The sequence below is a fragment of the Sarcophilus harrisii genome, chromosome 3 (genome assembly GCF_902635505.1).
Source record: "Sarcophilus harrisii chromosome 3, mSarHar1.11, whole genome shotgun sequence".
Taxonomy (NCBI): domain Eukaryota; kingdom Metazoa; phylum Chordata; class Mammalia; order Dasyuromorphia; family Dasyuridae; genus Sarcophilus; species Sarcophilus harrisii.
In genome coordinates, this window is record NC_045428.1 from 367068283 (window position 1) to 367095365 (window position 27083).

The 27083-nt window shown below is 32.9% G+C and overlaps 1 protein-coding gene across 2 annotated transcripts in view; it reads left to right on the forward strand.

Moving 5' to 3' along the window:
• The window catches only part of SATB2 (SATB homeobox 2), a 217356-nt gene that overhangs the window by 66148 nt on the left and 124125 nt on the right, over positions 1-27083 (forward strand). For both annotated transcript variants that reach the window (XM_031960233.1, XM_012544916.3), the window contains exons 4-5: positions 18927-19053; positions 20616-20739. In XM_031960233.1, the coding sequence (XP_031816093.1) occupies positions 18927-19053; positions 20616-20739 (251 nt within the window). The remainder of the gene's footprint in view (positions 1-18926; positions 19054-20615; positions 20740-27083) is intronic.

The following is a 27083-nucleotide window of genomic DNA, read 5'->3' on the forward strand; positions in this document are numbered from 1 at the left end:
TTGACTGCTCACTTAGAATTTAAAATAAATTTAAATATAATTTAAAATAAATATACATATATATGTTAATAAAATCAAAGAAATTTCTAGATAATTTTCATCATTTTTGAATTTGGAATCATTTAAAAATACAAGATTGCTAAGTTTCATATAATTTTTCTATTTTCAACCCATTATGATTAGAATTATTTTGGTGGGAAATCTTACATTGTTGTTAGTTTTTGTTTCATTTTCTCAATTAATCCATACTTAGAGTTCTAACACATACTTTTTTCCCTCCCCAAATTTCTTTTCTTCAAGATGTTTTGTTACTTTGAATCTATGCTTTCATCCATACTACCTCCACTCCCACCTCAGCTTCTGCCAAGTCATCTCTTTTCTATCCTCCAAAAAAGTCAGAAAAGCTATTTTTTTCTAAGATTTCTTGAACTGATTATAGATATCTCCTTTCAACTTTGAATTGTCTAAATAGGAACTTCCTTATGAACAACTTTCCCCACATATTATTTGCCAATATGCTCACCAATGATTTTAGTTACATATGTGTTTATATATACACACACGCAAATATATATATATATATATATATATTCAGACACACATATGTATTATTAGTATACACACACAGAGGTATCTATTTGGCATTAATCTATTGTTATTGCTCTGTCTCGTGTGCATCAGTGTGGGATGTCTGAGATCAGAAACCCCTAGAGGAAAGAGTTCCTGCAATTATCACAGTACTATCTACAAATGAGAGCTAGGTACATATAACTCTTAATAATTAAACTTGTGAAATAATATTTTTCTCAATTATTTTCTATATAAGAATGTTTGAGCTGGAAGGGACCCTACACACATATGCATATACTTTCTCTCTCTCTCTCTCTCTCTGTATATGTATGTGTGTTTGTATACATTCTCATACATACATAGTCCAGGGATCTTCAACTTTTTGCTGTGTTAAAGACTTTTTTTGGCAATCTGACAAATTCCAAATTATATATTTTCAAAATGTTTTTAAGCAAAAGAAATACAGAGGATTATAAAAGAAAACAGTTATATTAAACTGTAGTTATCAAATATACATATTTAAAAGCTCTCAGATCTCCTGGTTATGAACATAAGGTTAACATTGTCTAGTCTAGTGATTTTATAGATTAAAAAAAAATTAAAGCAAAAGGAAAGACTTGTGGTTTATTCAAGGTGCTTTGGTGGCAAATGTGCAAGAGGACCTTCAGGGAATTCTAACTTTAGTCAACAACTCTTTTTATTCCCAGACAGCTTCTCTTTGGGAGGATATGACTTAATATTATTTTGTAGTCTGGGGTATGCTGGCAAATGTTTTACAATCAGCTAGTTCTTGGGGGGTAAAGGATTTGTAAGCAAAATATGCTTTTTAGTATAATTTTCATTTTATTTTCTTCATCACATTATTTAGTCTAGATTCTGAGCAAAACAAATAAATTCCTGATATGTAGAATTTTGCTAATTTCTCAGGCATAAATGCTCACACTGAAAATTTAACAATTGGCTTTCAAGAACAGGTTTGAGCTGGCTGTGGAACATTCCTGCATAGTACTTACTAAATCATCCTTCATCCCTCAAATGTCTATGTCAGTAATTAGTTTTGTTTTCATAGAAGGTAAGGAAATTAAGTTAAAATTAATTTACAGTAACACCTTAAGAGTATTATGGAAATATATTTCTATGAAGAAGAGGTATTTCACTTTCTGTTACAATAATTTTATTTAACTGTGTACACTTTCTTCTAACACCTATTTTGGTGGTGTGTTACCACTATGTCTGTAAATATCCATCTAGGAAGATAGTTTGTATAATAAGCACAAAATTAAAGGATTAAAGGACAATATATATGCCATCATCTCTCTGGATCGCTCCCTCTGAGGTTTTATGTATGTTGTGCTTCAAAAACCAAATAAAAATGAGTTTAAAAATAAAAAAGATGAGGGCGGCTGCAATCTGCTCCATTTTATGCAGATTAGGTATGGCCCTCAGGCTCCTGTAAAGTTGCTAATATGGCCTTCAGCTGGGCAAAGATTGAGCCCATTCTTGGTTATAATTTAATTGCACTTTTTAGTCATAAGTTACAATGGAATTTATTCCCTTCCTAATCACCAAGTGTCAAATTATGTATGACATTCTCTTTTTGCAGGTGAGGAAGAGTAGGGACAGGCATTTGTTGCTCCACTCTCCTCCTCCTTTCCCCCACCTCCCCCTCCTCATCTCCCACTTTATTCTGGACTAACCTTTAAAGAAAGTTGGGATTTCTAGAAATCACTATCACTGTTATCTACTTGTAAGAGAATTTATACCTACTGTTCGTATGTAAAATGACATGTTTTTCTTATTTTACTCAATCATAGGCCTTTTGGGGCAGTTATAAGGGCATGTGCACTTTAAAATAACATGGAAAGAATGTAGACATCAGAGTTTTTTCTTCCTTCCAATTATTTTGCTGGATCAGTCCTATAATTATTTTAGATAATTTGCAGGACAGAGTAGATGATGCATTAGATACCCCTGAGCTAAGAAATGTTAGAAAAATAAATAGGGAATTATTGACCATCATGTTATGATTGTATTGTAAAAATATTAAATATCTGTATGAGTATAACTGTTTTATGGATAGAAAGGAAAAGCATCTAAGTGGCATAGTATGTGAGAATGCTATATTTAGAATTCCTGAGTTCAAATCCTGCTTCTGATTGTTTCAGTTGTGTAGTCCTGGGCAAGTCTACTTAAACTCCCTCAAATTTAGTTTCTTTGTCAATAAATGAGGATTGTAATAGCACCCACCTTATAGTGTTATTGTAAGGATTAAAAAACATAGCACATACAACACTTTACAAGCCTGAAAGTATTATGTTAAATGTCATTATTATTATTATTATTATTACAAAAGAGAAGTCCTTGTCCTCAAGGAATTTACAATCTAATGAGCCAAGACAAAGCAAAAAAAAAAAAAAAAAAAAAAAAAAAGGAAGCTGAAAATCAAGGAGGAAGGTCTGATGGTATAATAAAATAAAATAAAATAAAACTCCAGAGGAGTTGGTAGAAAATGAAAAAAATGAGTGACTTAGATACCCTGCTAAAGTAGAAGTTTTGGGAGGAACTTTTCACTCCCAGTCATCTAATGAAAAGAGCCCTCTGGACAACTGGTACAGATGAGATATGCATTCCAGGGCTGATGTGATCCTGAAAGATGCAGAAGATCCTAAGGCACCATGCAGAAGTCCAGAAAAAGGAAATAATCAGGATCAATTATTCTGACATTTGCTAATGTAGTTTGTATCTGTCTCCAGACATTGGGTAAACAAAGTAGCATGGTAAATAAAGATTTAAGAATCTAAGTCGGTCATCTAAATCCAGCCCAGACTAGAAGCAGAAAATATGGCATGACCAATGTCTTTTTTGAATAAAGGCTAAATTTACTCTGTTGCATATGTATCTATATTACCAAGGAAAGTACCATGTCTCGAGCTTTTCACACTTTGGAATGGTTAAAGAGGAATCTTAGAGAGAATTAACTATGAATGTTTCATAAAAATTCCCTTCACAAATTCTTAAGATAACGACTTCAAAAGTCTATTTTTGTGAAAATAAAGGAATTATTTCTTTTAATATTAAACTTATATTCAATCACTGGTATCCTGGAAAAGATAAAAAGAGTAGACTGAATGAATAACAGGTGTTTTCAGAATTGTTCATTGACCAGACCAAAAGAATGGTGATTAAGGAATATGAGTCAACCTGAGGGGAAGCTTTTAGAAGAATGCTCTTTCTATGGGATTTCACTTGGACTCCGGTTCTTTTTTGGAATTTCTGTCACTTATTTAGAAGGCATAAAGTGGCATGTTTATCATATTGGTGAGAAACTGATACTAGAAGGGTAGCAGATATATCGAATGTCAGAATTGAGTTCTTAAAAGATTTCCAGTTTTACTCTTTCTGCTTTTCTTTCTCTCTACTTCCACCCCCCACTTTCTCTCCCTCTCTCCTTCTTCCCATTTTCTCCCTTCTTCCTTCTCTCCCTCCCCTTCTCTAACATTCACACCATTTGTATATGTCATTTCTGTGTATTGACTTAGTCATGTCATCTGCTTGATCACTCATCTGCTTAATTTCCCTTTGAAAAAAATTCAGAATCCTTTGCTTTTGGTGTTTTCCATAATTAAATTTTATCCACCATTTATTTTTTTCCACATTATTTCATTTCCTCCCGCCAATCTGCAGTATTCATGGTCTTCCTTCTGCTTTCCCAATTATGTGGCTTTTTCAAGCTCTTCCCTTTGCCTAAACATGCCATCTCTCCACGTCTCTGTCTTTTAAATTCCTGCCTAATTCCTACCTAAAATCCAACTAAAAATCATACCTCTTCCAGGAAGATTTTGCTTATCACTTCAATCAGTAATAAACTCTCCCCTCCCTTAGATTTTATGTTATTTTATGAAGATTATGAAATAACCTTCTTAAATACTTTATTAAAATTATTTTACATATCCCATACCTCCCTATTGGACTTAAATTCCATGAAAACAAGGATTGTCTTATCTAAATTACCTCAGGACCTAGCACACTAGTTGGGATACCTCATTAAGCAATTCATGCATACTGTACTAAATATTAGTAAAATAAAATTTAATAGAGATAAAAGTCCTAGGCCTGGGTTCAAGTTAGAAATAAGATGGTGCCGTATAAGGTATTTTAGACCTTCAATCAAGAGATATGAAATATCTTATATTCTGAAGAACTTATTAGCTATTTTCAGATTTTTGATCACATAAATAAAAATTTAGAGATTATAACTAGACATCACTTTGTACTGAATAATAGTTCATATTAAAAAAAAAAACAAACAAACACCACCAAAAACCTTGGGCATGCAAACTTCATATGACTTAGCAGTGTGATATGGCAGTCCTAAATGCTAATGTGATCTTAGGCTACATCAATTAAAATCACAATGCCCAGGATGAAGAGGTTTTAGGCCTGCAGTACTTTACCTTGGTCAGACCACATCTATGTAATGAGTGTTTGTACCAAACAGGGATTTAGAACTGAAGCAGAGAAAACTGAGAGGAAACACAATAGCTGACATCAGATGTTTAATGTCTTTGTGATATCCATGAGAAGGATTCTCCTCGATTTGCTTGGAATTGAAAGAAGCCCTAAGGTTTTGAAAATCCCAGAAAAACAGATTTCAGTTCCCCATGAGGAAAAACTTTTTAGGAAGTAAAAGCATTCCAAAAGCAGAATATTTTGTTTGTGAGGTAGGGATTAGCTGGGAATGGGGATCATTGTAGATAGAATTTCTGCTCTGTACAGGAATTGGACTAGATCATCTCTGAGGACCCTTTCTTCTACACTTTCTTCAGAAAAAATAAAGTGATATAGTAGAAATACATTTGGTTTCTTAAAGGATTCTTGTAGAAGTTATTTGATAAAAGGATATGTACCCACATCCCTTTGCTGCCCAATTTTATGTACAATTTGGCAAAATAATAAGCATTAAAATTATGTGACATTTTAAAATATTTTATGACATTTTAAAAATATAGTATGTTTCTAGAAAATGATCATGTTTTCCACTGATTATTTATGCTAGTTTGAAATACAACCAACTTTGAAAGACAGCAAGTTGCTGAGGGTTCTCAGGTCTCTTATACTGACCTAGATTGTATAGTATATTAGAAAGTTTTGCTTAGTCACACACAATTGCAAATGCAGTTGTTTTGTTGCAATTTTGCCAGTGTACCTTAATTTTACATGTTATTGGAAGTCTGGGGAAAGTGAGGTTTACATAGCTGCTTTTTCATAGTGCATGATGAGTTGCTTATGAAATTATCACAACCATAAAACAATACTGAAATAACTTCGAGGATGAGAAGAAAGATACATAGACTTTTTTTATTTGATCAATGTGCTATTTTCCATCATTACATAAGAAAACATAAATATAGGGCAATTTAATCTATTTGACATTTATTAAGCACCTTCCATGTGACAAGTACTATTACAAAGACAAAATTTAAATAGTCTCTGCCCTTAATCATTTTTACAAGTGAATATTTTTACATCTCCACCAATAATTTGGTAAAATATATGCTTGAAAAATTTGATTCCTTAGTCCTGTATGCCTGAACATATGTACAATCTCAATATCTTTCCTTTCCTTTTAGAAGACCTATGGGAAAAAATGACAGCTGTTTTATATGGGATTTGCAATGAAATATCATTCATGGTGTTAGTTTTATTTTGGAATTAAATCAAGGCTCCAGGGGTTAAAGATAAAGACATAAGGTACCAGATTCCTTTGGGGGATGGGAATAGGAGCCTTTTTCCAACTCTATCTCTCAGGGATCAGAATATAAAATCTTGAGACACCAGTAGTTCTTCTCTCCTCCGTTTTATAAAGCTCTGAGGAAATGTAAACCTGAAGAGGAAAAAAGGATCTCAATATGTCACTTTTAAGTAAGATTTATAGTAATTCTTTAATACTTCTAGTTATTATAATAATTGTGAAATCCTATTGTTTAGTACTAAAATGTTGTGGTAAACCACATTCACTGAATACATAATTTAGATAACAGATTTAAAGCTGGAAGGAACCTTATAAATCAAATGCATTGTTTTCCCACCTAAACCTTCTTATACGTATAAGAAAATCATTGAATTCTAATAAGAGAAACATTCTGATATTTTTAAGTAAACAAATGTTTATTCATCTTGGTGATATTAAAAAAATTATTTTTTTAAAGTTAATTCCTTTTCTAATTCTTGTTCCTTTCTACTTTGTCCCGCAAATATAGCTAAATGAAAGACACTTCTACAGATGATGCACCCATTTATCAGATTCATAGTCATAACTAAATCATTCATTTCATTTACTTTAATTCTATAGAAGTAGAAAGATGGTCAGAGCTCATCTACTCTAATGGTTGTATGATTTTTTTTAAGAATAAAAATCTCTTCAAAACAAATTTGTTACTTAGATTATAATCAGCATAAGGGAGGAATGAACCCAAATTTTATATTCATTCCCATAAATATAGTATGTTAAGACCTTTTTTTTTTTTTTTTTTTTTTTTTTTTTTTTTTTGGCAATTGGGGTTAAGTGGCTTGCCCAGGGTCAAACAGCTAGGAAATGTTAAGTGTCTGAGACCAGATTTGAACTCATGTCCTCCTGATTTCAGGACTGGTATTCTATCTATTATGCCACCTACCTGCCCCCTGGTAAAAATTTTGATAGCACAGCTAGGTGGCACAGTAGATAGAATGCTAGATTGAATGCACTCATATTTTTGAGTGCAAATCTGGTTTCACACACTTACTAATTGTGTGACCCTGGGCAAGTCATTTTAATTATGCTTGCCTCAGTTTCCTTATCTGTAAAATGACCCAGAGAAAGAAACTACTTTAGTATCTTTGCTAGGAAAACATCAAATGGGCTCACAAAAAGTTTAACATAAAGGACAGAACAACAACAACAAGAGACATTAAACATCTGATGTCAGCTATTGTGTTTCCTCTCAGTTTTCTCTGCTTCAGTTCTAAATCAATGTCCTTTTAGCTAGAAGTGTTGTTGCTCAGCAAAATATTCCATTAAAAAAATCCTAATTTGAGTAACTGGGATTGCATTTTTTTGCTTGCTTTGTATTCCATTGCATGTTGCTTTGCTTAGCTAACTGGCATATCATCAATTTCTCTGAATTTAGAAATTATTTACTATTTTTTTAAAATTTAAAAATGAAGCCACTCTAACAAAAAATCTGTCTGTGTGCCAGTTTTGGAAAAAATAGAATTGAATGAAAGAAAAAAAAATCAATATACCAAATGAATATTGACATTATTTTTCTCATTTTTGAAAGTTTGGTATTTTTTAAATAGGAATAAACAAGATGAAGTGTGTATATATATATATATATATATATATATATATATATGTATATGTTAAGCCATCAAACATTTAAGTGATATAATTTTTAAGTGAAATAACACAGTGGCCAATGAATGAGATTCATGCTTTTCTCTGACTTAAATAAAGGTGATTTTTTTATCTTTTCTTTATTTTATTTTATTTTCAATCTTACTTTGAGCTTCTTTACCTTTATTTTTAGCATGTTAAGAGCATTTTGCTAATCATTGTTGGATGTTATATCATGACATAATTATAATTACCCAATTTTTTCTTTTTGGTGCTGTGCTTGGATTGTAGAAATCAAATTAACCAGACATGATCCTTGCCCTTTAATAACTTATAGTCTAAAACAGATGGTAAATAGTTTTTGAAAGTTTATTGACACATAAAAGATGTCATTCATAATTTTTACCTTCATCTTAACCCAAATGAAATCTTTTTCATGCCACTTTAACTGTGGACTTAAAATAATTTACTCTCCTATCTTAAACTCCTGGAAAATAAATATCTCAGACTTAGATATGCACAATTTCCCTATTCCTTCAACTTATTTTAAATAATATCATCAGGAAACTTTTCAACAGAAGATTTCTCCTACTTCATATCATGTAGATGTAGGGGGACATAATTTCTCAGCTTTGTAGCCTTCCAGATCATCTCCAATGTTAGAAATAGACATCATGAGAGTAGGGCAGGCAGTGACCTGGCTTTATTTTTCATCTTTGTGACAACTACATGGTCAGTTATGCCTCAAAAATCTCTGTTGCTAGTTATCTCATCGAAGGTGTGTCTGTGGAGACAAACCTGGACAAACCACTCAGGACATGGAAGTTTCCTAGCTTGTTGCATTTTTAATCAATGCAGAGAAAGATAATTAATGTCTTTAAAGTTAGACCTGTTTGAGCCATCCATTTATTTAATCCAAAAGAAACTACACACTAGGTTTTTAGAGAGAAAAGCACTGTGCTAGATGCAAAGAGATAGATAATTAAGCTGGGCTTGCTCTCATGGAGTTCAAGGTCAACAAGGCCCTTTCATTTCATCCTTCTATAGCTTACGTAACACACAAGAGAGATGACTTTTACAGCTCCATGTGGTGTTTTTTTTTTAATATAAAAGAAGGAAAACCTGCTTCATATACAAGGCTCCTGTTTAATAGAGAAAGAGACAAAGGCAAAGGAAGTATACTGAAAGTATATAGAATTTGGGAATGTGGTAAATGATAACTAAGCAGTGACAATTTTCTTATGGTCATAGAGCTGAAAGTGACCTTAAGCAGTCTTCTGAGCCAGTCACTTGTTACCAAAAAACTTGGGGAAGACAACTAGAATGACATATTAAAATCTAAACAAGTCATTACTCATCCCTTCAACGTAAAGGAGAAGCTACCATCTGGTGTACATTCTGAAACGTTTGGCATTTTTGGGATTCCTTATTCCTCTATCTTTTTGAGTATCTTCACAAAAAAGTTGAGAAAATAGGATAGAAAAATCTGAAAAAGAGACATTTTTATCTTAAATATTTTAGAACCTAAACAGTAAAGGGGATGCCAGGTGTTTAATTTTCCCTCCACTTTTCCCAGGACATTTTAAAAGGGACTCCTTTTGTTCAGAAATACCAAAAGAAAAGAATTAGCGTTTTGAAATTTTAACTACCACATTTGCTTCTCAATATTATAGTTTTTTTTTTTTTTTTTTAACAAATTCCTGTGAAATCAGTTAGGTTGAAAAGTGAATAAGTATATAAAATACAAATTAAGTGTACTTTTTCCCTTCATGTCCAGTGACAGCAGTTTCTTTAACACTCAGCATGCTATTATGGAAAGCTAGTTTCCTACCTTATAGAAATAGAAAACAGTGTATGCCAGAAGAACTGGAACATCTCAGTTGCAGAACCCATTGTAATGGATGGTATTTGCAATAGTGTTGGACCCAGTGATTGTGTGTCCTCCGTACATAAGGTATTACAGAAAATACTATTAGAAAGCTTCAACTACTAGCAGAGGGAATATATGTAATTGGCATGAAGAAATGAAAAGCAACTGTATTTTAAAATTGCCATTGATAGTTCTTAGCCTCTGACAACAGTGGCATAATTTGCATTACGAATGGCATCTGCTAAAATGCAGTATACTATGTCAGTAAACTTTTTGCTGTAATTTTGACTACTGAAAACACCTAATGTAATGCTTTCTGTGCAAAATAATGAAAGGAAAATCCTTTGTGGCAATATATTGTATCAATCCTATTGTATCAATATGAAAGGAAAACAGAATCATCTTTTCCCTTTACCCTCCAAAAATTAATCCATTAGCTTAAAGCTTATGTCAGGTATTTTGTTTATTTTAGGACATAAAATGAAAATATGTACTAGATGTGATATTTTTTACTCTATGGTAGTGAGCTAATGAATAAAAATTTGGAAAGAATAGAACTTAAATAGTTTTGTGCAAGGTTATAGGCTTCATTTGTTATATTACATTTTAAACAACAATCTTATGAAATAAATAAGTGAACATCAGCCATGTTTTTTCCATATCCTGACCAATATTTTGGCTGTTTTTCAAAAGAACTGGAATTTTGAAAATTAAATAAAGGTTTCTGAAATACCAACTTCAGAAAGTTTTATTTAATTTGGGAAATTCTGTCCCTTTTTTTTTTCAATGGGGTCTTTATTAATTTAGTCTTGTTACTTAGTGCTTATATTAAATAATCTAATAAAAGTTAGAGTTATAACATAACGTTTCCCAAATGTGAAGCAGCATCTATTACATGAGACAAAATCTTTACATGGCAAAAATGTAAAAGCCACATATAGAGTTACAAGCACCAAAATGGTACTGTATATATGCATATGTGTGTATATACATCCACATACATTTACATATACATACATTGTATATAAATACATATACTTATACACATGTGTACACATTTATACATGTGTATATCTAATCACACACATATGTATATGTGTATGCATATAGATACACACATATATGCATATATATAAATTAAAAATTAAAGTAAATTCAGACAAGAAAAAATCAACCTTGGAGAAAACATGAAAACTTGATTGTGCAGCTACGTCATCACATCCTAACATCCTGCTTTTTTAGCTTCATGACCTTCATGACTTTTTGGGGTAGTCATTTCCCTTGCAGTGAGAGAGGTCTAGGTTATAAAGGAATAAAAATAAATGCTCTTATCAGGACAGAAAGTTCCATTATTATACACAGGGACAGCAAAGCTTAGCAATAACCTAACAATACCCATATCATTGCCTTTAACCTATTTGGTTTCCCTTTGTGAACGATTTCTCAAGTGGTATACATACACTTTTCTGCTGGGACAGGATATTATTCATTCAAAAGGTGTGGGTGTACTTGTTGATTTTAGATAATGTTTACATCACAATAAAATCTCATAATTTATTCTTACCTTTCTCTGAATTATTTATTAGTGTATAGTGTTTGGTGGTGGGTTTTTTCTTTTGTTTTGTTATAAACATAGGATTAGGAGTATTGTTAGTAACTCGCCAATATGTCAATGGGTAGTCTCTCTGAAAAGGATGTTGTGGGTTTCATTCATTAGGATTTGTAAAGTTCCTTGTATCATATAAAAACTGAAGAGTGTTATTTCATTTTCCATCCACCTCCACACCAATATAAGCCACTTAAAATATATTGAGCTCTGAGAATTAACCTAGAGTGTATTGAAGAGTTTGGTTAATTATAATAAGTAGTATTAAAATGGAAAATATGTGCACTCAGAAAACACGTTCATTGTTACTACTTTCTCTTTCTTTCTTGAGAAGTCATTCCCAACACTGGTTTAACAATAATAACTACAAATTATGCCTTTATGCTTCTATGGTTTGATGATATACTACAGTCAGGCCACAGGTTAGAAACACAGGCTGAGTTATTATATACTGCTGGGTAGTGATTTCCTGTGAACTGATTTATGGATAAATAATTCTATGTTCTTATTATATAGGACAGACAGTTTTTAATTTCTTTAACAAAGCACAGCTGAACAACAGAAAATTATATGCTCCAGCATAGGGACAAGACCACTCTAAAGAGGATAAACAGATGCAATCAGTGTCACAAGGGTCTACCCTTCTTACAAGGGGCCTCATCAGCAGTTGGTGTATTGTGGAAATAATGCAGTGAACTGGAAGCCCCAAGGCTTAGTTATTCTGAGACCAGAGTTTTTATTGACAGGCATTTGTAGAGATCTTTACCAGGGAGTTATGAAATATATAAACACCAGCTTTTGGATATTAATGCTACTGTTTCATTTCCCTGGGCTAAATTTTCATTGTGCTATTAAAATCCATGTTAAAATGCACCTGGATTAAAGGGAAATTATTTATAAAATGATATTTTTTTTACACAGTAACAAGAAATGTTACTAATAACTTCCCTTTCGAATCTGTATATGCTTACCTTGAAAATAGGCCTGAGGATTTTATTTTGAGATATGCTATAGATCTCCTTTATGAAGAACTGCTTTTCTGTTTGTTCATCCATTTATATATCTTTGTTTAAAACCTAATTGTTGTGTGCTTCATTGACAAAAGGGATGTTTCTTATCTTTGTATTATAGATGATAGAAGAAACTTTCCATAGTAAATAGCTGAAAAGTGGGAAGATGGTACTTGAAAGAACCTAAAATCCCTTTTAGCACTAAAATTCTATTTCTAACCTAATCTCTCAGTACATCAATTTTTCCATATATTAAAGAGGAATGATTACATATATAAGGGTTATGAGGATGGCATTAAATATGAATGTAGGAAAGTGCTTTGAAGACAGAAGTAAATGGAGCAGAGAAAGTCAAGATAGTTTTCCCATTGATTTGAAGAGAAAAATACAAAATCTCTTGGTTAAAAATTACTTTTTATAATGTAATATATAGTATTATGTATTATACATAATATATAATAAATAATAATATAATGTAAAAAATTATATGTTTTTTTTTCTAATTTTTCAATGTCAGTCAAGTTGAAGGCCCATGGGAACAGAATGGTTTCTAACCAGTACACTATTTATTTTGCTAACCATCTTCTAGTCTCTAATTTGAAGAAAATCACAGTTGTCCAATTACAAAAGAGAATGAACAGTGATAGGATTATGGGAAATTAAGCAAAACAAATAAAAACATTTTTGATGAAGGTTACTTACAAGAATGTATGCACTTTTATTGAGCCATTGATTTAGAGGATTTGTATTCCAGTTCTACTTCTCACACTACCTGTGTGACTTTGGCCAGCTCAGTCTCCTCAAATGTGGAGTTCTGGACTAAAATCATCCAGAGTGTCTTCCAATTATGTAGCTGTTTGTTGTTTGTGATCCTATAGAAACTTTGTCTGACTCAGTTTTCAGATTGCTTTATCAGTGGCTTCAGCCCTTGTGGCTCATATTTAATCTTGCTCTCTATAGTTATTGAAAACAATTTGAATTCAATTTAAAATAGGCTGCTTTCCCCCCAACATGCTATAGAACTTCAGTAAGACAAATTTTATCAAACAGGAAGTTCAATATTATCCACAATTTAAGTTTAGTTCCTGATAGTAAAAGTTCTTCCTCATTAGAAAATGAGAGGAGCTGGAGTAGATAATCTGAGTTCTTCTCCAGTGACAATAATATTTGAGTATATAAGTGAGGTGGCTAGCAGAGATAAACTACTAGTTGGCATGTTCCTTGAGGGAAAAGACAGAATTTGTTTATATTAAGACTCTTTATACATTGACTTGTAAAGTAGTATATTTAATGAATGCATGAAAACAATTGATTAGACTTCTTTTTAAATTATTATTTCTAGCTTGGAGTCATTATTTTTAAAATAATTCAAGATTTCACATCAGATTATAAAAACACATATGTGTGTGTATATAAATATAAATGGATACACATATGTATACATATATACACTTATGTATACACACATACACTTATGTATATATATATATATAAAATATATATACATTGTATATAAACACATTTATATTTAAGATACTTCCATATATATGTATGTATATGCACATACACAAATACATATGCACACATACACACATATATATTCATACAATATATTCATATTATATATATATAAATTCCTTGAAAAATGTTAAAACAGAATAAAAAACTACAAAGGAATGGAAAAGTTCTTGAGGGCAGGGAACTATTTCCTTTTATCCCCTGTAAACCCCAGAATAATGTCATATATTATGGTCACTCAATAATTGAATATATAATGTTTACTGGATGACAAAAGCCTCATTCACCCTTTGATTAAATTATATGTGGATTTTAACCCATGTTCAGAAGACAATGATAAATTTTAAAAAGTTTATCTGCAAAAAGCTGTAATAAATATTAAAAATCCAAATGCTAATTAATGCTTAATATTTAAAACAAAGTAATTATCACTATTTTTGTATGTAAGAGGTTGATTGTAATTAATATAGCAATTTTGATTAATATTTAGTTTCTTGGGGCAAAAGTTGCTCAAATAAACATAATTATTTTTAAAAATAAATGTGAGCCTTGTAACTGACAGATATTAAAGATATGACTTGGTACTTAATTTTTTTGAAAGTTTTGTCATATATATGTATTGAACTTGTCCAATTTTAATTTATATTGCACTGAAAATTATTTTTGTATGAACTTCAGCTCCCCAACTGGATCTGTAATGCGGAGCCAAAGGTTTCAAATAGCACCTATCTGCCTAATATAGAATCTCGTATGTAGGAACTCAGTAAATATTTAATGATGGTGATAAAATTCCTGTTAGAAACAATAAAGTTGATCCAAGGAGCTTTGTTTATGTGTGAACTAGTAACAATTTGAAAGGTCATACTTAAGGACTTCTTAATAAAAAAAAGATTATGTTTTAGTCAAAGTAACTTGGGGAATGATGGTGCTTTAATTAGAAATAAGTAAGTCACCAAGCGGACTTGATTTGGGGTGGTGGATGATGAGTTCCGTGTGTGATAGGAGGAGCTGGCAAAACATTCAGAAGACAATATCCATTTGGCAGTTGAGAGTGTGTGACTAGGTATTAGGAATGAAGTAAGGACCTTTCTGACTTGGGAGTTCCTACATAGAGACTGCCCATGAAGTATAGATTTTGATGATCTTCAATAAGAAAAGAAAATGTGGGCAAGGAGACCAGAACCTTAGGGCATGTTGATGTTTAGAGGAAAGAAGAAGAAAGTGTAGATGACAAAAAGAAAGAAAGAAAGGTAGAGGAAAAAAAAAAACAACAGAGGTAGGGGATTATCAGTGATAATACAATGCCATGTAAATTTTAAGGGAGGAAAATAGGGAGGGTTTAGTTAATAATTTCAAAAATTGAAAGATAAAGATTCAAGTATTTGGAAACCTATACTATAGAAGAGCAATTAGACTTATTTTTCTTGATGCCATTGGCCAGAACTAAGAGAAGTTGGTGGAGTTTTCCAAGTGACAGATCACTTAACGTAGACACACACACACACACACACACACACACACACACACACACACACACACACACATTTTAGAATTACATTTAAGTAAAATGGCTATCTGGAGGTACTGGATTCTCCTTCTTTGGGAGTCTTCAAATGGATAACAGTTTGTTGGATATGGCATATTCTTATTTAGCTGTGAGTTAAACTAGATTTCACCTCAGTTTCTTTTCTACTCTTAGGTTCCATGGTCCCCTGAAGCAGGGGATAATGAAGATTTTTGAATATGGCTCTTGTGAAATCATTGGTGGTAACCATGAGAGAGAAGTTTCAGTAGTAGAATGTACAGAAGCTAGATTGTAGAGAACAAAAGATGAAGTGTAAAGTTAGGAAAGGAAATGATGACTGTAAACTATTTCTAAGGTTTGGCTATAGAAAGGAATTAAATTTTTTTTTTTTTTTAGAATAGTAGAAACTTGATCATGTTATAAAGCAGAAGAGAAAGGACCAACGAAGAGGGAAAGACTGAAGATGGTAGAAACAGAAGGGATAATTAATGTTGGATCTTTCATTATACTTTTCTATAGAATCAACAAGTCATTGAAAGGTGAATGAGTAAAATAAGGAGGAATAGGTAATGAACCTATAAAAAGTACTTGTATAAACAAATATCTTTTGAAAGATTCCCCAGTAATTAATTCCCCAGATTAAAACAACTAGTATTTCAAATAATGTAATATTAAAGTATATGAAAAGGAAAGATAATTTGAAAATGTAACTCCATATAAAGGATTTGCACGTGAAAATTAGGTAGAAACATTCAGAGAAAAGATCTGTTCAAATAAATAAATGTATGCTGAACATCACTGCATTAACCTAAGCTCTTCTACCTATAGATTCTAAAATAAAGGCTTCTAACCATGATGTAGGTAAGTGCAATATGATATGGGGGGAAATCCACATACCACATGAAGTTCCTTGAGAAAACAGCATGAATCAGCAGCTTAATCCCAAGATGTGAAGAACCTGAGGGAGGTATTTTATGTGAGGGCATTTAGTTTTATATTTTGTGTGTGTGTGTGTTTGTTTGTGTGTGTGTTATTCCAGCCAAAACAGTGTTCTTATGAAGATAGATAGAGAATCAGTCTAAGTAAAAGTCAACATTTCCTGTAAGGCAATTTGCATATTATTTCTCATAGAGCTTTGCAGTCTGGTTTTTAATGTGCAGAAGATCATTTCCAGTGTGGGTTTCATTCTTAGTAACTGAAATAACCTTAGTAATCATCCCTCCCTTTCTTCTCCTCTCACTCCAATACTGTCAGCAGCACATATTTGCAGATGGAATTCACTTTTTGTGCTGTCTGTAATTGAATGGAAAAAAAGGCCTTTTAAATGGGATCAATTTAAATGCATCTTATGTGCTATCTGTGGGTGACTACTAACTTAAAAAAAAAGAAACTTAAAATTGAGGAATGGTTTTAAAAATAGGTGTATATATATTCTTTGAAATGTTTTGTGTTTTCTTTTTATAGTGACCTTGTTTTTGACTTTGATATAACTTGTAAGAATAAAATCAACCAACTCACATCTCACTGTATGACTATATGACTGGTGGTGGACTCTTGATGTTCACTTCTTGGCTGATATATGTTGTGTGCTGTGCACTTTTCATTGTCATGGGAGAGAATGTTAAGAAAACTATCCCCACAAGAAAAACAGCTTCTCTTGGCAAGGGAAATATGACTTAAGGAGCCAGAACTAGAGACATACGGCAATATGAATGAGATCTGTGTTACTTTGCTGGATCTGAGTCCAGGCACTATTTATACTGCAGCATATTCAGCACCAGATTGTTAAATCTTAATACTGAAACAGTGCATCATTTTAATATTTTTGTTCTGTTTATTCCCTGTTTTCAAGCATCATGTCAAGCATTACACATTCATTTATTCAATTTTGGACAGGCCCTACCCTTTCCAGAAAGTTCATTTCATTGTAATATTGTCTGGTAGCTTGATATTTAAGTGATGTGATGTTTTATTAAATATATTTCAGTATTCAGGTTTCCTTTATCTTTGATAACAAAAACTTAGGTTTAGTAGTTTATGGCTGCATTTTATATACCAATATCTCTTGTGATACTAAACCACTCAAATGGTCTGTTTCTAACCTATCAATGAAACTTAATTGTAGCATAGAGTAAATAGTTTCTGATAAAATTGCGACTATTACATTGACATTTCACATTAATAAAAAAGCTGTATTGTTTAGAGAAAATGAGCTGTTATATCTTAAATCTCATCAGAATTACATGGGTCCCAGCCACAATGAGTTGGCCTGTGACAGTATCATCTCAATAATAATCTCACATTTACTTTCCTTCATTTAAAACCAAACAGAAAACCCAACTTTTTGACTCTTCCATGAATGGAATTTTCTGTAATGAGGGTTCTAAATGAGGGGAGGGAAGGGCAATGAAAGAAACAAATATTAAGTACCTACTATGCATTTGGCACAATGCTAAGCAGCTTACAAATTGAACTAATATGATAGTGTCAATTTGATATTTTACATAGTTGATAAATATTTCATTTTTTAAAAAATTAAATCTGCCTTAGAGACAATGGAATAGACTTTGGAGGTCATTTAGTCTAATCCTCTTACTTTTTTTCAACTGAGGAAACAGGTCCATGGAGATAAAATTCATGTTTCATCCCATAGATAGGCAATGGCAGAGCTGGGTTTCAAACTCAAGGTCTTCAACTCTAAATCCATCTTTTTGCCCATGTACCATAGTATTCTGTTGGCATGTGTTTACAGTTTCCTTTAGGAAACACAGAGAAAGGGTGCTATTGTCACTACAAAGAGCTGGGGTATAAAAAGGAATTTGAAGGCAATTCTGCAATTTTTTGATCTGTGGTCAAGTATTGTGTTGCTGCTTTTTGCCAAGGAAAGCAAACCCTCTGGCTGGTGAAACACATATCTGGAAGTGAACTCTAACTACTTCATCAATTCCAAATGCTATTCTCACTGGGAATCACACCACAGTCAGGATGTAACTGTGTGCTAAGCCCACACACAGGAATTTTTCTTGTTCAATTCAAAACCAAATCTTGTATTTACTTAATTTTTCTTTTTTTTTTTTTTTTTTTTTTTTTTTTTTTTTGGCCTGTGAAATCAGTAGTCCAGAATATTTAGTCCTGGTCTTAAGTTAGAATATAAATACTTTGGGGAAGGGCAGGAAGGCTTTTCATTTATTATTTTAAAACATTTTTTGGTTTTCTAAGCAATTAAAGAAACAGGAAAAACATTAAGAATCATAAGTGCAAACCTCTTCTCTTCTTACTTTCCTCTAGAGGTGGGCTCAATTGTCAGAAAGAAAGAAATTGCTTATTGCTCTGTGATATAAAAATATCTCTGAATTAATCCTTGAATTCTGACTATTGCATGATTTCCATAGTATTGAAAAGGTTTAATAAATAGTAGATAAATATTTATTATCTTTTTTTTTCCTGCTCAGGAATAATCAAACTTGGGAGGTGGAATCCTCTCCCCCTCAGTTATGTGACTGATGCGCCAGATGCGACAGTAGCCGACATGCTACAAGACGTCTATCATGTTGTGACATTGAAAATCCAATTACAAAGGTGGGTGTCTCTGAACATCTGTCCTTTCCTATTCTCTGAGCTGCTCTGTCGATCATAGCATTTCTACAGAGATTAGCACATCCTGTCTTCATTAATTTCAGGGCTTTTGATGAAATGAAAAGGAAAATGAAGGAAAGAGGATGCTTCATGAAGCATCTTTACAGTTTATATTCCAACTGTTTTATATTTTGTTTTCTGAAGCACTGGAGTGGGAACCTGGAGGACCCTGAAAGGGAACTTCCACAACCTCTAATTTAATAGGCCCTTCAGGCCTGATTAAATGCTTAGCACATTGTATTTGAAAAATAAACATCTCTGCTTTTTTCTAGGATTTGGATTTTGAAGGGTCTAGACTATGTTTTTATGATAAGATTAGGGTGACTGGCTGAGAGCTTGAGACACTTTCTTTCTTCTGTGATGGACTTTCCAGAGAGGAGAAAAACTCTTTCTCTGAGTTGAATTGGAAATCACCTCCTTTTTTTCTGGCATTGTGAACAACTAGGCAACTAAACTTAGTTCTGTACTTTGTCATATTGCCTTGGTAATATATCTTTTCAGCAGATCCTCCATGTTTCTTTTTGGATAATTCAGTTAATATCACCCTCAGTTATATTACCTGTCATTTACTAATATTTTTTTTGTCCCATTGACATGGGCAGGTTAAATTGGTTTCATGAAAAGCAAATGGTATGGTGGAAAGAGTACTAAAGTTGGAATTAAGAGTTGTGGGCACTAGTCTCTGCCATTTACCAGATGTTACCTCAGGCAAATCACAAACACCTCTCTGAGTATCCATTTCTTTAATCTATAAAAAGAGGTCAACAATTTCTTTGAACAATGAGGTTGTTGTAAAACTCAGATGAGTTTTACTCTCTCAGATGAGAGAATGTAAGTCACGTACTCTGCAATTACAATCATCAAATATATGTGGGTTATTACTTATTAGGCTTGCCTATTAACATAGGCTTAATATCTCTGCTCTTTTATAGTATTCTCATGCTACTTTCCTCGACAGCCAAACTGTGAATACACATAACAAGATTCTTTGAATTGTACTAAGGGATGGAGTGTGTGAGGACTTAAGATTTTCTGTAAACTTTCTTATGTTGTATTCAATAATTTAAAATGACAAAAATCATGTTCCATATGTTTAGGCTCATATTACCATTCTACTTTTCTTCTCCAGATTAATTAAAATATGTTTTCTCTTTTCCTTTCCTTCCCCCTCCACTCCAAAAGTTGCATTGCCTAATATCTAAAGTGACTGCTTTTCCCAGGCATTTGTGTGGCCCGATTTAAGCAGACTGCACTGGGCTCCATCAAACCCCAGAGGAAGCAGCTTTGTACACATGTTACATCATTTAAGTAGGACTGGATCCCATTCTTGGCATATATGGTCATTCTCCTATTCCCAGCAAGGTCATTTCCTAACAACGGTTCACCTTGAAGAAAAAGTCTGAATCCCAGAGGGATTCTGAAGATCCATTGGTTTTTTATTAGGAGAGCAAATCCTTGTGCAGTAGACATTTCTATTTCACTCATTTTCCCCTTGTGTTTTTCAGTTGTTCAAAGTTGGAAGATCTGCCAGCAGAGCAGTGGAATCATGCCACAGTCCGCAATGCCTTAAAGGAGCTGCTCAAAGAGATGAATCAGAGCACGTTAGCCAAAGAATGCCCTCTCTCCCAGGTCAGTATTGCAAGTTGTTGCTCCGAGCAATACAGAAAATTGGTGAGAGTTTTCTCCTCTTCTCTTCTTCTTGATGTCCCCTGTTTTGGGTTTTGAAAAGAAAAATTTGCCTAACATTTGGTCATATTCTATCTCGTATTTCACTATTATTTACGGGTCCTCAGTAGAACTTAAGCAAGATCTTTTAGGAATGGTGATGCAGTAAAGTGTTGAATCAGCAGTTTGTAGTCCCTTTCTCTCAATTTTGTTTAGTTTTCTTTTTCTTTCTTTTTTTTTTCTACCATAATTTTTCCCAGTGGTCAGATGTGTTTTTTTCTACTTTACATTTCTGAAGATAGTTTCAGATTCAGTGGCTAATTTTCCATGGAAAAATATACTAGTAGCTGTTGTTTAGTTGTTTCAGTTATATCTGACTCTTTTGAAGTTTTCTTGGCAAAGATTTTGGAATGGTTTGCCATTTCCTTCTCCATCTTATTTTACAGATGAAGAAACTGAGGCAAACAGCCCAGAGTTGTACTACTAATAAGTGAGATTAAATTAGAACTCAGATCTTCCCGAATCTTGCCCCAATGCTCCATCCATTGTGCCACTTAATTTTTAATGAACTGTTTATAATCAAACTCCTGCTACTTCTGCTACAGGTTTTTAATCCACCCATTCATTCACAAGGTGGTTAATATTGTGAGGAGAGGGAAGTGAAAGATCTTTCTCATTTTTGTAGTCTACACTTGCACTAGGCAACATTTTTTGGTGGCTGCTCAAGATGGGTGCAACTGGAACTGGAATGGATTTTGATTATGTTGGCACTACTAGAAAGCCACATTTGATATTCTGTTTCCTAATGGGATTTTCAGAACTTGATTTAGCCAATGATCTAGCTCTTCTGGAGGCATTGTGGCACAGGTGAGGTTAATTCAGGGATCATAGGATCTGATTTTAAATTTATGACCTGTATGATCTTAGGCAAATTATTTCATTTCCTCAATTTACTCTTTTGTAAAATGAATGTATTGGGAAATGTGGTCCCTAAGGTCTTTTACAGATCTAGAGCTATGATAGGACAAACTGTTGAGCTTAAAAATTGAAGGGAAGGTCAGTGAGGTGGTGGGAGTGAATAGAACACTAGTGGCCTTGGAATCAGAAGGACCTGAATTCAAATTCAGGAATCAGGAATCAGAAGGACCTTTGACACTTACTAGTTGTGTGATGTTGAATAAATCACTTAGCCCTCTTGTCTTCGCAAAAACAGACAGCAAAAAAAGAATTGAAGGAAGACTGAGAAAGCTGATTGTGTCATGAGATGAATATCCCAATTCTGGACAATCCATTAGAAAGGGGACCAAATACTTTTACTCAATATTTGTGTTGCAATAGAATCTGAAACCTTTGAAGTAGAATATGCTTACTCCACAGTGCTATATAGGAAGAACCTCCTAATGTAAAATTGTTCCCTGAATGGAGCCTCTTGACTTGTCTGGAAGAATTTCACCCTAAAGCCTGTATTTCTAGTGTTTTTCTCCTTTAACAATTGTGTAGGCTTACCAAATTAAATACAAAATAAATATTGAAAGTAACAAAAAGGGATCAGATAAAGAATAAATTTTGGATAAAATTTCAAACTTATTCTAAATCTCAATATATTTTTTAAATGTATAGGCACAGGAAATTGCAATAATAAATTATGTTATTCCTTGTACAAATGGGGGAGGTGCCTTCCACCTGTCTCCCAAATCAAAAAAGGCCTTCATTGTCTGTGGATAAACACTTGAACTGCACAGAAATGAATCAGTCTTTTAGGCAAGACACTTAAAACATATAGAAATTTTAGTGCAGATCTTGATTTTGCTTGTCATTGTTAAATGTAAATCTGAGTTTATTTGTGTCTTGTGTTCATATAATGACTGCAACAGCATTTTGGAAATGAGAAAAACATTGGGGGAAATGATTTAATTTGTTGTCAAATAATACATTTTTATTCAAAACAGAGGATTCAGCCACAGTAACACAGTCAAGCAGTTTTGACTCTTACTTTGCTTGATTTAAGTTTGTACTCATTATCTGATTGTCTGGTGTTTGGAGCTGATTGACATGTGGTAAAACCACAGGGACAGCTCTTTAAAAAGCAGATTGATAACTCTGTAAATACTTTACATATATTTAATCAGCTATCCAGTCACCTTGAGCACTCTACTTAGCTTCTCAAAGTTCCATGACTTATTCAAAATTTAAGAGATGCAACTATGCTTCAGTTTGTTCAACAAGAAAATACTCTAGAAAGCTTTTTTTTTTTTTTTTACTATATTAAACCCTGGGAGGCTGGGGGAAAGCCAAATGTTTGAATCAGTACTTTTATATAGATAAAACCTTTGTCAAGGAAAGAAAAAAGATAATTTGGCCTGAGGTTGGGTTACTCAAGTAAGGACAGGCATAAAATTGCTCTGACCTACAACCTTCAATGTCTTTACTTAACTATATTGTTCTTCAGCTAATCTATAGGGACCAGCCCAGTTTGAATATTTGTTCTTGATTTGTTATGGACCACAGAGGAATAGTAAATTGTTAAACAAATAACTTACTTATAAGGTCTGTGCCCTTATTAGAAATAGCAAAGAAGCATCAACTTTAGTTGTTAAATTCTGCTGCTTCTGAATATGAAGCATAAAAGTAAAGAAAAAAGTCATGAGGATGTTTAAAATTTTAGCTAAACTTCTGTAAATTCAAAGTTATTGTCACTTTGATTACTCCACTCTTCCATTTTCTTAAAGAATGAATAAAAAAGCATCCACAAAAGGCTTCTGTGCCAAATGCTAGAAAATGCAGGGAATAGAAGTAGAAAAATTAGATAGATATACTCTTAAGGAACTCATCCTCCAAGTTGTGGAGTGTAACTACAGGATTAATGACAAGGCCTAGGAATTTTTAGAATTGTGGAATGTTGTCCATTATCAGTGGAAAATGGAAAGTGGTCCTAAAGATTGAAGTGTAGAGGAGATTCTGGGTTCCCTTCAGCAAGAGTGGGATTTGGATGGATAGATGTATTGGTGTAAAAATATAAGAGGAAGAAAATTCCCAGGAAAATTGAGAATAGATTCTGGGATAAAATAGGAGAAAAAGTCACTCCTCTTGGTTTAACCTGGTATTGGATGAAGCCTTTCAAGTACACCTGTGGGATCTGGGGCAGTCTGTGGTGAGAAGAGTGAGAAAAAGGAATGGAGGTTCCTTCTTGAGCCTGACTGATTGATTCTTTCTGGGGGAGTAGGAATATAGGTTTTGCCTCACACTACATCAGGGACGTATACAGATAAGGGATATATACAGGGATGTGTATACAAATATGACAAATGTATCTGTATACACATGTTCATGTATATATCTATATCTAAATATATCTATATATATCTGATGATGATTGTAACATCTTAGGTTTGTTAACTACCCAAGTAGTCTTATCCTTCAGAGTAATCCTATTATAATCTCAGGCCTTTATAAACATCAATTTAAATCCTTTATAGTAAAATTTTTGGGTTTCCAGAAAGATATTTTCTATTTATGGCCATGACTTTAGATCTTGCTGCCAACACTCCACTCCTGCAATATTGTTTTACCTGGAATCATATTTTTTTCAAGATCAATAATATTAAGTGAAGTATGTCTGTAGTGTTAATATTATAATATGAGAAAAGCAAAAGTATAATAGTGCTATAACTGAAGCAAGAAAAACAACAATGACTATGTTACATACTTTCCTAAAAAATTACCTGTACCAAATCTGTAATATATGCTATTTATCAAATTGGCTATGTAAAGAAATGATTCAGTGTTCATTGACTGAGTTTTCTTATATACATGAACGGATAATTATAAATGGATTTTTATGGCTATCTCTTTGTATATATTCACCCAAGGTTTTTTGATAGTTTAACTTGACATTTTTTCTGTGGTTGTAAAGATTATGGTTCCTTTAGATAAAGGACATAGCTTGAGTGCAGCTGATGGTGAAATTACCTGGGTTAAAACACAATCTGGTTTGGGGCCAGCTCATTGTAGTAGGGTAGGTAACAGGAGTTCTAAGACTGAATAGGTTAACTTCTCCAGAGACTTGAGTCAGAGACTAAGGGCAACTAATCCAGCTTTCTCATGCCATTTGTTTCATTGATCTGACTAAAAGTAATATTCATCAGAAATGATCACCCCAACCTTCTTTCTTTTGTAAGTACTTTTGTAATATCCAAATAGGAAATTGAGCAATTAGACTATTGGCATGAGGTAGTTTCTTTCAAGGACTAGTTTAGAAGATTTGGCAACATTAGCAGTAATACTGCTTATAAAAGGTAGGATTGTAGTATCTATTTTCTCAAATTTATGGAATTCCTATTTAGATAATACTAATTGAGAGAAGGTAGAGAAGGGTGTTATAATATTGGTTTGGTGCTTTTCAGTTTTCCATCAACTGGGATTAAAGTTTATTTATAACTACCAATCTCCAGGCAACTTATATTCTGTAGGTACATATTTTTTCTCCCTCAATCCCTTGCTCCTCAAATATAACCACCATTACTAATAATCAAAACTATCAATTTGAAATAGTTAAAATTTGTCTAAAACAGATAGTAAAATGACTTCAAAGGAGAAACTGGTACAATAACATGTAGGTGATGGGGTCTGCGTGTGGAAGGAAAATGGGGAAGTTTGTATTCAGAGTACCAATCTAGTTCTGCCTGTCTCCTTATTGATTTTTATGTGTCTGGTATGTTAGAGCCTCAGTGATTTTTAAAGTACCAGTTGACAACTTCATTCATTACTGTGTACTAGTTACTTGTGTATCTGTATTCTTTCTAGTACCTAAATTAGCATAGGGTACAATAAATCTCAGGATATAGGGCAGCCTCTTTGATTTTCTAGGAACAGGTCTGACTACTAGAAGTTAGTTTGTGTAATAATTTAGGATTAATTTATAAGCTACACATTATAGGGACGTCTCTAGATAATGGATTCCAAACTGGTTCAGTCTGAAAAGAGTGGACTTTGCTGTTTGTAGAGTTGACTCCTACCCAAATACATATATCACCACTTATTCTGTTTTTGATCCTGGAAACAATATTTGAGGAAATCAATTCTTTAGTCTGAAACTGATGGGATTTTATATTGGGATATGTTAAAGTTGCAAATATTAAAAATGTTTTTCCACATTTCTGATATGATGAATTGTTGAGAGAGGAGAAGTTATCATGAGGAGGATAAAGCTTTACCTTTTATATTCCTATCCAACAATAAGTCCCAAGATAATTGTTTCATTCAATACAAGACCTAGCAGGCATCACTGAAAACACTTAAATCCTGTCTACACCATGCCAAAATAAGAGATCAATTAGCTTGGTCATTAACTATGAGTCAAGTCAATGGAAAATAAATCAAGTCAATTATCCTTCTTTAGGCAAAGCAGATGGTTACTTAAATGTTTTTATTTTTAACCAGTTTTTCTCATTGGATATAGAACTAAAATAAACTTTAGGAATAAATTAATCTAGCCATGCCCACTCATTTTACCTAAGAGGAACCTGGGGTCCTCTTAGAGAACAAAATGATTTATCCAAGATCATACTCTGGCATCAAAGCCAGGATTTAAATTAAAGGCTTCTCACTCCAGCTTAAAGCCACGGTGTCCCTCATATGTGTTCTCTGAATAGTATAGAAGTTTGTTTTATGGAACACCTAACTTCATGTGTATAGTCTGAATTCATTTGTCCTATTAACCAGTCACACATATTTAAAGTCTATTTTTATTACATGAGATTGTTATTGGTTTGTTTATCAGCATCATACACTTATCATGAAGAACACAGCCTTCTAGTAGCATATTTACTCTACATACAATTTTTTGTAGGTGATCAAATTGTCAATAAAGGCATAGGGATTGAAACTGTGACTATTTCAGATGTCTAATTTTTTGGATAAGAATATAAAAAAATTTAAAATTCCATTTTTATGAACATAAATGTTGAGGTAAAAAAGAAAGGTGAAAGCTACTTATTGGCATTGAATGAATTTGCCACAAAATCATAGTTCATCCAAATCTATTTTTTTAAAATGTTACCAAAAATGAAATATTATCTTTTTTTTTCATGCTCATTCTCTTATTGACAACAGCAGATTACAACAAATTGTTATGGGACTTAGTATGAATACTTGATTGACTTTAACTCAATGGTATCTCAGAATTCCCAAGCTCAAGCAATTCACCATCCTCAGATTCCAGGTAATAGGGATAACATGTGTATTCTACTACATTGATTATATATGGGGACAAGAGAAAGCCTGTTCCTACTATCTGAAAGTAAGTATTA